Raw genomic sequence first — 12,214 nt, forward strand, 5'->3', positions numbered from 1 at the left:
ATCCATTATTAAATCACTCCCTGGCCAAACTAGCTAGAAAGGATCTTTTGTATATAACTAAGAAACACTCAAAGTATCTGGGTGTGAGGGAGGGTTATGAGTGAAAGTATAGTGGCCCACAGGAGAGAGCAGACACTCTACACATAATTTTACACAATATTATTTTCTACAGAATATGCATATATTTAAAGTCTTTATGGCAGGACTTTAATTTTAATCTTTTTAACCTTTTACAAGTCTAAGAGGAAGACACTTCTATGGTCATTTACCTGGAGATGTGGTGCAGACAGATCAGGAGTTGTAAAAAATAACTGGTTAACACCAGCTGCATCTGGAGTTGTGAGGAAAACTTTTCCTGGAGTGGAATCCTGCCTGGCCAGAATGACCTTACTTGGAGTAGAACCATCGTGATTTGTCAGAATGAACTGCTTGCCTTGTGTATTATGATCAAGTGCTGTCACAATCTGGATCTTCTGCCCCGTTTGCTGCTCTGTAACAATCTAACAAAATCAGGCTAAATTAATAATCAATTCGGCATAATATTTTGTTTTTCTTAGTGGTACAATTTTATTATATCGTCAGAGTTAGAAAAGCCACCACTGTAAACCTTTTAAACTAGCGATTCTACTTCTGTGAAATTCTATCCTATAGAAACAAATACATAAAGGTATGATAGTAAATCATTTAAGCTTATTATTTTGATTCCATTCTTCCCCTTCTCTCCACTTTAATTTAGACCATGATGTTTGTTGTTTTGACTTCTGGGATAGAGTAGTAAACAAAACAAAATCTTTGCCCTTATGAAGCTTTTACTTTAGTGAAAAAAGACATAAAAAATAATATTGTAGGTGTTACTATGAACTATGAAGAAAAACAATGTAAGATAGGGTGAGAGACATTGAAAAAATGAGGGCAGAGAAGGAAGCTCTAAGGAAATGACATTTTTGCATAGACCTGAGTAAAAAAATTGAGCAGGCTTTCTCTAAGACTGTTTAAGAGAAAGAAAATATCAGAAAGAGGAAATAGGCATATAAGATGGCCCTGGGTCAGGACAGTGTATTTGACACATTTCAGGATTGAGATACAGCAAAGAGGCATACAAATTCAAGAGTTGAAGACAGGTGTTATGGAGGAAGATCGGATGGGTGCAACACCTGGGGCCAGACTTCCCAGGCCATACAAGAGACTAGATATTCTCTGTGAAATGGAGGGGCACTACAAGGTTTGGAGCAGAGAAGTGACAGATTTCCTTTTTAAAAAGGATCATTTTAGATTTAATGTGAAGAATAGTTTTTGAGTATTCAAGTAGAAGTGAGGGGCTGGGGTTCTCGCTCAGTGGTAGAGCGTCTGTCTGCCTAGCACATGTGAGGCCCTGGGTTTGATCCTCAGCACCACATAAAAATAAAGAAATTATGACCACCTACACCTAAAAAAATGCATTAATAAAAAAAAAAAAAGAGTAGAACTGAGGGATATCAGAAAGGAAGCTACTGCAGACATGTTGACTTTTTTAAATATGTGTATATTTTTGTAGATGGGACACAATACCTTTATTTTTATGTATTATTGTTAATGTGGTGCTGAGGATTGAATCCAGTGCCTCACACATGCTAGGTGAGTGCTTTATACTGAGCCACAACACCAGCCCCAACATATGGTTATTTTTATCTATTTATTTTGAAATGGGGTCTTACTATGTTGCCCAGGCTGGTCTTGAATTCAAGTGATCCTCCTGCCTCAGTCTCTCAAAGAGCTGGGACTGCAGGTGTGCACCACTATACCCAACTAATAGGTGCTTATATATAGGCAGAGATTGGCTGGAACAGGGCAGTAGCTATGTTGGGAATGAAAATGATTCGATTTAGGATTTTTTTTCTTTTAAGACAGAGGTGAGAGGATATACTAATGAACTAGAGTAGAATAAAGAAAGAGAAGTCCAGGATGATTGTAAAAAGATTGGTCTGAACATCAGGAGGACAGAATTGCCATCCGCTGAAATGGGTTAGTCTAGGGAAAAGCAAGTTCATAAATAGAACTATCCCAGTACTGAGACTGGGAGTTTTTATTACTGAGCAAATATTTTCCAGAGTGAACTTCCTAATTTATTTCCATGATTCAATTTTCAAATGGCAGTTTTTAATCCCCCCATTTTTATATTCCTGAAATTACTTTCATCACAATCCTTTTGTATGCAAAATTTAAAAGAAAACTGATTCACTAATTATTTTTTGTCTAGAGCAAACTATCAATTATGCCTGCTGTCAATTTGAATTTTTTTTGTTAACCATTATTTCTACCAAGTCCTATTTTTCTGGGTACAGTTTTTAAAATGTTGTCAATTTTATTTTACATGGGTTATTTCTACCAAGTCCAGTCTCTACCCTGCCCCCAATAATTTTCACAAATTTCAATGATACTTATAAGACATGACTTAGAATCAGTTAATCTAAATACATTTTACCATGTTAAGATGTGTAGTTCTATTTTGAATTACTTCAATTGGCTATATTCACTGTGAATTTATTAAAAGATGAATGTATCAGACTTTTTTCCTAGAGAAGAACATCAGGTATAGCTATCGCTGGGTTAAAATACTATGCTTAGACTTAGAATGCTGGCTAATCACTGCAGCATAATTATAATAACTGAAAACCAAACCAATTCAAATGGTCTTCAATAGAGAAGAACAGTAAATTAGGTTTTCAGGTCACAGGACCCTTTTACACTCTAAAAAAATTACTGAGTATCCCAAAGAACTCTTATTTGTGTAGGTTGTATCTACTAGTAGTTAACATATTAAAAGTTCAAGGAGAAAATTAAAAAATACTTAATTCATTTACAGTAACTCACTAAATGTTGAAAATTAACATTTTTATGAAAATTAAGTTTATGTTTCAAACAATATTTAGTAGGGAGAGTAGTACTATTTTACATTTTTTGCCAACTGCTTTATGCATGGTTAATTAAAGTTGAAATTTCATATCTGCCTCTTCATTCAGTCAGCTGGAATATGTTGTTTGGATTAAATATATAAAGAAAACACAGCCTATACATTCAATGTATAAAGGGGAGCATAGTATTTTTATAGCCCTCTCGAACCGTGAAAACTGTTTTTTGTTTGAAGTTTTTTTTTTTTAGCCTTTATTTTATTTATTTATCTTTATGTGGTACTGAGGATCAAACCCAGTGCCTCATACATGTGAGGCAAGCACTCTACCACTGAGCTACAACTTCAGCCTGTAAACTGTTTTTTGGTACTACACCAAAACTTGACAAGGGCTGACTTCTCAAAGGTTCACTATGATGTAGTAAAATTCACTGGTCTAGTCTACAGCTTGAAAGGACTCCATGATTTTATGACATTATGAATTGCATTGTTCATTTGGAAAACACTGGTTCACATACCTTATAAATGTTGACACATTTCATCACATAATATCACATCATATATGTTTATGAAAGAACAATAAAAAGATAAATAACATTTTAGTATTATTGAGAACAGTTTTGACCTTGATGCCTTTGTGAAAGTGTCCCTAGATGACACTTTGAGAATATCAGGATTATGGTACTGTGTGTCTAGGAAAAGCAGTATCTGAGGGATTTTTAAAAAAAATTCTTATATCACTATCAACTTAGAAGACCTGTGACCTGAAAAGATGTGAGGGATTTTTCCCCACTAGCAAGTAGGCGGTTTAGTAGTGGACATCAGCTGGGGGTCTTCTAATTTACTTTAATTCTATTACAATCTACCCTGAAATAGGGTCAGATCCCACAGATTAAGGCTTCAGTCTCATTCCTCCTATTCCCATTTTAGATCTAGTTGTAAATCTAGCCACCCCACTCTCTCCACCCTCATACAGGACATTGATCCCAAGACCTCAATCATGCTAGGCAAGTGCTCTATCACTGAGCTATACCCCCAGCTTTTTTTTTTTTTTTTTTTGCTCAAAACTTTATTTTGAGACAAGAGTTTTATCTCTCACCAAGTTATCCAGGCTGACCTTGAACTTGCAAAATTCCTGCCTCAGGCATGTGCCACCATGTCTGGGCACCCTCTGTAATTTTTGGCAGGGAGTTAAAGTTGGGGTTTTTATGACCTCTTTGGGTTTGATTAATTTGTTAGAATGGCTTGTAGAACTCAGGGACACATGTTTACTAGTTTATTATAAAGAATGTTTTAGAGGACATGAACAAGCAGTCAGATGAAGAGAGATACAGGGTGAAGTCTGGAAGGGTCCTGAAGGAGCTTTTGTTTCCATGAAGCTGGGATGAAACAACCTTCTGGCAAGTGAAGATGAATTTTTGTTTGCCATTTTGTGAGCCTCTACATGTTAAGCTTTTTGAACCCTATCCTTTTGGGGTTTTATGGAGACTTCATTGTACAAACATGACTGAAGCATGGATAATAACATCAAAATATGACTGGACACAAATGGAATGATCTAATGCTAAAGAGTGAGTGGAGAAACCCAGCAAGGCCTTTTTTTTTTTTTTTTTGACATCAGTAAATCTCAAATTTATTATTAGCAAATTGATTCTCAAAAAGTTACATCTGTATAATTCCACTATATGACATTCTGCAAAACATGAACCAGAAGGACAAATCAATGATTACCAGGGGTTAGAAATAGGGAATTGGTTTCAACTATAAAGTAGCAGGAGTGAATTTGGTGGGGGTAGGCTAAAAGGACCATTCCATACCTTGACTGTATTTGTGGTTACATACCTCAATGCATAATTTTTCAAAGCTTATAGAACTGTAACCCAGAGTAAATTTTATTTTTTTGCAGTAATAGGGATTGAACCCAGAACACTCTATCAATAAGCTACATCCCCAGAACCTTCCATTCTCCATTTTAAAACAGTCCTGCTAAATTTCCCAGGCTGGCCTCAAATTTATTATTGTCCTGCCCTGCCTGCAGAATAACTGGGACCACAGGTGAATGACACCATGCCTGGTTCTAATGTAAATTTTAAGAATACAAGTTTAAAACTTGATAGCATAAAATAAGCCTAAATGCTGTATGATTCTATTTATATGGCATTCATGCTAAAGCAAAACTATAACAGATCAGTGGTTGCCAGTAACTGAAGATAAGGTCTAAGAGCTGACAACAAAAGGGCCTGAGGAGTTTTGGGGGTGATAACAAATATTCTGAATCTCAATTGTGGTGTTGATTCACTCCTGAACTTTAACCAGCAAGGTCTTTTTGGCTTTTCTGCAAAGTCATCTTTTCCTGGGAGTATGGGGCAGGACCCCTTCTGTAATCAGGGTCTTACCTGATAAATTTTTTATGACCAGATGCAAAACAGAAAGGCAAGGGAAAACTATAGTTTATTTTTTTATTTCTAAGGCTTACATTGGGGAATAAAAAAAGGAGTAGGCAAAAGGAGGGTAGTGGAAGGTCACAGAATGAGACTTTGTTTTCTGAGGCCTACTTGAAGTCTAAAGTGTTCCAACATTATTATAGTCACTTAGGAAATAACAAAAGCCATGGGAATAATGAGTTAGGAACTCTGAATGAAAGTTAAAAACACATCCTATCATAGGCCATCCCCTGATTTCTGAACATGGATCCCTTATAGCAAAACAATGATTATCTTTCAGGACATCTGCACATGTTACAGCATTCACAGAACAGATATTAACACAAATATATCTATAATATAGAGAAGCCAGTATAAGGTAGGGACAGATAAAAAGAAACTAATTTGTCTTACGAAGTCATTACAAACTTTTTTTATTAGTCAATTATTATTTGTACCTTACAATAAACTTGCATAGATCGATTTATCATAAAAATCAACTGGTTAGTTAGATTTAATTTCTCCTTAGGACAGTTATTTTTTATAGATAGTATATCCTAATAAGGCTTTGACTTAATTTTTAATCAATTTCATTATGAATACTCTAAGACTTATTTATATAGGGAAATTGAATCTTATCAATACCACCAGTATTATACCAAATGGTAACAAGGTTATGGTATAATTTTGTTGAATTATGGATATATCTACTTTGTCTTTCTAACACAATCTACCCTTACTTATATACTAGGTATTATTATTATTTTTAAAATTTTTTTAGCTGTTAATGGACCATTTATTTATTTATTTATTTACATGTGGTGCTGAGAATCGAACCCAGTGCCTCACACATGCTAGGCAGGCGCTTTACTACCGAGCTAAAACTCTAGCAGTATTCCACATTTGTCTTGTCAAAATTGGCCATAACTTGGTTATTTCTGGATTTATGTTAATTGGGGACAAAGTCAGTTACCCTGATTCATCTTACAGGCTTGGACTGAGACTGGGTTTTGCTGGGTGCTACTATACAGCAGGGTCCATTTTCCTCCTAAAGGGAGGACATGAGTAGTGAATGGGGGGGCAAGACAAAGTTATAGACTGCTTTCTGAGGCATGTTTCTGAGGCTGGAAATGCCAATATTATTCCTGCCACTTAAAAAACAACAGAGACTATGGGAATAATGAGTCAAATACTGTAAATAACTCCCCACCAAATATATAATTTAACAGGTACCTTTTGCTAAAGAATAGGATATAACCATTTAAAAAATAAATTTGTAGCCCGGTGTGGTGGTATATGCCTACAATCCCAGCTACTCAAAAGGATGAGGCAGGAGGACTGCAAGTTCGAGGTCAGCCTGGGCAACTTAGTGAGACTCTGTCCCAAGGCTGGAGATAAAGCTCAGTGGCAGAACATCCTTGAATTCAATTCCCAGAACCAGGCTGAGGGCGGGGGTCTGTATTGCCATGGACTAATTCTTACTGGTTCAATCCATCAAGACTGACCTCAAAATTTTACACCCTCCAAAAAACATCCCCTGGTTAGGTCCCCACTTATTCCACAATTCTTCATTAGCTGTTTTTCTTTTGTGCTCTCCAGCACACTTATCTATCATATTTTTATATTCTATTGTGACTGATTATTCAACTATCTCTCACTAGACTGAAAAGCTATCTTAAAGTTGGGGTTATCATTTATCTCTGTACCTCTAGAACCTAGCATACACATTTAGCATAAATAATAAACGTTTGGTGAGTCAGTTAGTGAACTGTTACCTAGACATACCTCTCCCATCTGTTGTTCGATAATTTGATGTGCAATTTCTTCTATGGTTGCCATGATCTAACTGTCAAAATGACCTGCCAAAAATAAAAGATACATACTTTTTTTACAATGATATCCATAAAAACACATTTTGGGGGGAATTTATAAATTTTAAGATTTGCTTCAAAGTAATCCAGTTGGGGTGGGTACGAGTAGGAGAGAACAGCAAGATTGGTCATGTTTTGATAACTGCTAAATATCTTGTCAGCTGGTGACTTTCTGCTTTTGTATATTCTGAAAATGTCTATTAACAGAACTATTCCAGCACCAACAATTTACTTTTCAAATATACTGAAGATTGAATAGGAGTACTCTTTTGATACAGGAGTTGTAGTTTATTAATTTAACCAAGGGAAACCTGTGAACAAACCTGTTATTTTTTTTTAACAATATTTTATAAAACATTTTACAAAAACCAATAAAGTAATTCAAAACATTAAAAACTTTCTCTAGAATTTTATGACTCTTCTTTAGTGGCAATTTTCTATATATATTAAGATTAACTTGAATTTAATGCGTAACTGTCTCCAAAAGGATTTGAGAGACAAACATTCATGGCTTGACTTCCACTTTTGCTTTTTCTCTTTACTTTATAGTCAAGAATTAAAAAATTTTATTTGTGATTTCATCTTACACATTGTTTATGTCATATAGTTAGTAAAATTCTCCAAACATTTACTATTAGCTGCCAAACTATCTGAAAATTTTTTTTAATTACTTAAAATACTTTCAAGTTTCAATTAGTTGTGCTAAAACAGCAATATTCAAAATTTAGCTTGATTATTTAACTCTCTCTTACTAAACTGAACAGGGATAGCCCCAACTTCTCTGAAGCCATCAGAGGAGGAGACAGCCCTAGCATCCTGGGAACAGTTCCTTCTGAGCTTGTTGTGATAGTGGCAGCCTTGCCAACCTCTGACACACCTTTGGGGTCATTCTTCCCTTTTAATGAAAGACAACAATGTTCGTAGAGGGTAATTCTAACTGGTCTGTTCTGCAGCCTCCCAGAAGTCCAATAGTCTTCACATTTCATCTCATCACTGTCCTCTTGAGTCCAAGCTTGGTAGCATTTCAACAACTCTACTGGTCTCTCATGCAATTCATGGAGTCCAATGACAAGAGTCCTCTGCAGTTCTTTCATGGATAATCATATTTCTATGCCCAGTTTCAATGGGATGGCTGCTGGATCTATAAGTCATATACCCACAATCCCTTTAAAGATGATTGTTCAGGCACCATTGACAGCTGCTCCCTAACACACTTTATTGTTTTGTGTGTGTTGGGGGTGGAGGGAGTTACTAGGAATAGAACCCAGGGCTTCATACACACTAGGCAAGTGCTCTACCACTGAACAATACCTCTAGCTTCTACTTTCTTAGTTTTCACAATATGAACAGGCTTAGAATTTAAGTTCTTCTTTCCTCTTCCTTACCAATTCCTTTTTTGCTGGGTATGGTGGTGCATGCCTGTAATCCCACAAAATCAGGAGGCTAAAGGGGGAAGATCACAAATTCAAGGAAATCTGAGGGAATTTAGTGAGACCTTGTCTTACAATAAAAAAGGGCTGGGAGATAAGGCTCCATGGTGGAACACCCTTAGGTTCAATCCCCAGTACAGTGAGGAAACAAAGAAACAAAACCTTTTCCAGTTTCTCTCTCTTCTTAAATTTTACTATCTGCAGCAAGGACACACCAGGCTGTGCCTTCAATAGTTTGCATTAAAATCCCTCATGTATGTATCCTAGTTCATCCCTTACAAATTCTACCTTCTACAAAACACTAGAACACAATTCAGCCAAGTTGTCACTATAACACAAAGAAAAGGTTTCCTTCAGTGCCCAACATGTTTCTCATTTTCATCTGAGACTTCACCAGAAACACCTTTAATGTTCACATTTTTATCAACCTTCTAATCATGACATAACTCCAAGGTGATAGAAACTCTTTCTATAACTCTCCTCTTCCTAAATCATCACCAGAATCACCTTTATAACATCCATAGTTCTAAGAAGTCTTTTCAAGACAATCTAGACTTTTTCCTCCTACATACCTCAGATCTTTCCTGGTTTCTTTTTTTTGTAGTTGTAGATGGACCGAATGTATTTGTTTACTTTTATGTGGTGCTAGGCAAGTGCTATGCCAATGAGCTACAGCCCCTCTTAATTTCTACCTATTACTAAGCTCCAAATTTTTAGGAATTTCTATCCAATTTCCCATTACCTGTACGCATAAATATTTATGTATATATCCTATAAACAGCAACAACAACAACAAACTATAGCTGGAAGGAAACATAAGACAATGGTTACCAGGGGGTTCAGTCCTCGGCTCTGCAAAAAGGAAAAAAAAAAAAAAAAAAAAAAAAAGAGGAAAAAAGGTTATAATGACTACTTCCAAGAGATATTGGTAGAGGGTAATTTATTTTTCACTGAATAAGTGTTTCTTTAAATTTTGCCTAAATATAAGAATTACCACAAAATTAACAAAAAGTAGTTTTTTTTTTTTTGGGTGCTGGGGATTGAACCCAGGGCCTCATGCTTACAAGGCAAGCACTCTACCGACTGAGCTATCTCCCCAGCCCCCAAAAAGTAGTTTTAAGAAGTAGAATCTTAGCTCAATACAAATATATTAGCACATTTGATTCCAAGAAGCTACTTTACAATGAAAATTTAGATAAACTGTATACACAATTATCGCTTGATTACTCACAAGTACATAAATAGAAAAGTCTAAATTTCAAATATCAGTACAATTATGACAATAATCATGATAAGATTTAAAAAGAAAAAACGGGTCAGGGAAGAAAAGGAAACAATCACTGTTAGGAAAGCAGCAGAGCTGACCTTGGTGAAAACTAGAAAAAAGGTCTCAGATACAGTCAAGAATGTCCTTCTCTATTGTTAGCTTCTTTGTTGGTTATTTTCAAATTTGTAGTAAAGGATCAAGAAATGAAAAGTATTCTCTAATTTTAATTTTAAAGTCCTAGTTATGGATTCTGATTGGACCAGTCTAAGTTATGAGCTCATGTCTTGGACTAATCACTGTAGGTAAACTGGGAAAGAAGATTACTTACAATAGGCAGCTTCCATTTTCGGAAAGCCCATTTCTCAAATGATGAAGACTAGCATAGAAATTGCTGAGTGTATGAATTCAGTTTGACATGACTGCAGCCACCTTGACTCATCATAACCACCTTAACTGCCCCAAAATAACCTTAGTCAGTTTTTCCTGCATAGTTTTCCACCAAATTGTATGTAAGACCATTACAGTCTGGTATGTGGAGATTTACAACCAGTCCCTGGCACCATGAATATATCTAACTCTTTGATAAGCGATTAAAATAGCCCACATACTTTCCAGCTTGGATGAAGTCACTTCTGTTTGAACCAATATATACACCCCCATTTCTGACCCAAACTGTGCAGATTCAACTGGTCTTGCTGCAGCCTAGGATCAAGGTTCAAAGTCCCTCAACTGATTGATCTCTGTGAAATTCTGGATCATTCATCTCATGGCATCTGGAGGCTCATTCTCATACACTGGGACTGAGTAGATCCAGAATAGCCAGGCAACCACTTCAATTTACTTCTACTACTGATACAAAAGAACACCACTACTCAAAAATTTAATTCAGTATTTATTCCAATTTTCTCTGTGTTGGAAAAATCCCAAAAAGAAGTGGGGGTGGGGGATGAAACTCCTTATAAAATACTAAATATTATTTTTGGCTACATTTGGATTAAGGTTCTTTAATTTATTGTTTTATGAGTTCTCTAGTAAATAACAACTTTAGTTTAAGAGCTGTGTTGTATTAGATAATCTCCAAAGTTTCTAGAGAATTCCAAAAAATTTTCCTCCAAGATAAACATACCAGACTCTAGCCCCTTTAATTGGTAAAAAGGCATAGGGAGTGATGGTAAAGCAGCCTTGAAATTCTCAATACTAAAACCTGAAGACTGACTGGATGCAGTGGTACATCACTGTACCCAGGAGGCTAAGGCAGGATTACAAGTTTAAGGACAGCCTGGACAACTTAGTAAGACTATGGAACAGAATTAATTTTAAAAAAGAAAGAAAATGGGGAGGGTGCTGGGGATATATCTCAGTGGTAGAGCATGCAGGCAAGACCTTGGGTTCAATGTCCAGTAATCTCCACCCCCCAAAAGCTTGAAGACTGGATATTTAAGACCCTGCTGTTATACTTTCTCATGAAACAAAGGATCTCAGGATTACCAACTGCTCTGATATACTGATGTACAGAATTTTCTTTATGGGGAAGAATTACCATTAGAGTAAGAAAAGAATCAAATTAGCTTTGGTTTACCATTCCAATTTTATGTAGCTTACTATTCCATTAAAAGTAGCTGAATGAACAAAATGCTCCCTAAATGAACACGAGGAGTTAAGATGATCAATACTAAAAGAGGAGAAGGTCCCAGGTAATCTATTAGAAGAGATAGGAATTACTGAAGGATAAGTATTTTTTACCAGCCTGAGAGAGAAAGCAAAAAACAAGGATGCTATCTTTACTACTCCAGAGCTAATTAACAGAGGGTACAGAATTCTACATCATTACCCCTAATCTCTTGTTCAGTTACCTTGATTTTACTTTCATATCTTTTTCACTAGATTAAAAAAGAAAAGACACATCATGTAGACGGTGCCATCCTTTTCCCAGCGAGATTGAAAAATTTAAGACTGCTTTTTAATTCAACTTCTATATCTGATACAGGTTCATTTTATTTTTCTATTATCTGCTCCTTGTCCCCATTCTTTCCAGTCCCACTCCCATACTCAATCTAGGTTCCTATCATCCAAAGGACTATTTTGCAAACTTTGTGTAGTGAGCTGTTTATGAATGGGTAAATTAATTTAGTAGGACATAACTGGAATGAAGGAAGGAAAGAAGGGAAAGAAAAGAACATAGTGCATAAAAAGTAGGTACTATATAAAAAATAGAGTATCAGTTATTTTAAGGGGCAGGAATAGTCTGAAGGAGACTATTTCAATTTGGTACATATGTATGCAAAACCTATTTCTGTGGTCTGTCATCAGGTTTGAAAAAATGATAAAAAATAACA

The 12,214-nt window shown here is 35.8% G+C and overlaps 1 protein-coding gene across 3 annotated transcripts in view; it reads right to left on the minus strand.

The window, feature by feature from the left end:
- The window catches only part of Nr2c1 (nuclear receptor subfamily 2 group C member 1), a 46,874-nt gene that overhangs the window by 32,044 nt on the left and 2,616 nt on the right, over positions 1-12,214 (minus strand). For all 3 annotated transcript variants that reach the window (XM_047549863.1, XM_047549861.1, XM_047549862.1), the window contains exons 2-3: positions 7,096-7,169; positions 270-500 (exon numbers count right to left, since the gene is read on the minus strand). In XM_047549863.1, the coding sequence (XP_047405819.1) occupies positions 270-500; positions 7,096-7,149 (285 nt within the window). In that variant the 5' untranslated portion in view covers positions 7,150-7,169. The remainder of the gene's footprint in view (positions 1-269; positions 501-7,095; positions 7,170-12,214) is intronic.

Source organism: Sciurus carolinensis, chromosome 4, assembly GCF_902686445.1.
Source record: "Sciurus carolinensis chromosome 4, mSciCar1.2, whole genome shotgun sequence".
NCBI lineage: Eukaryota > Metazoa > Chordata > Mammalia > Rodentia > Sciuridae > Sciurus > Sciurus carolinensis.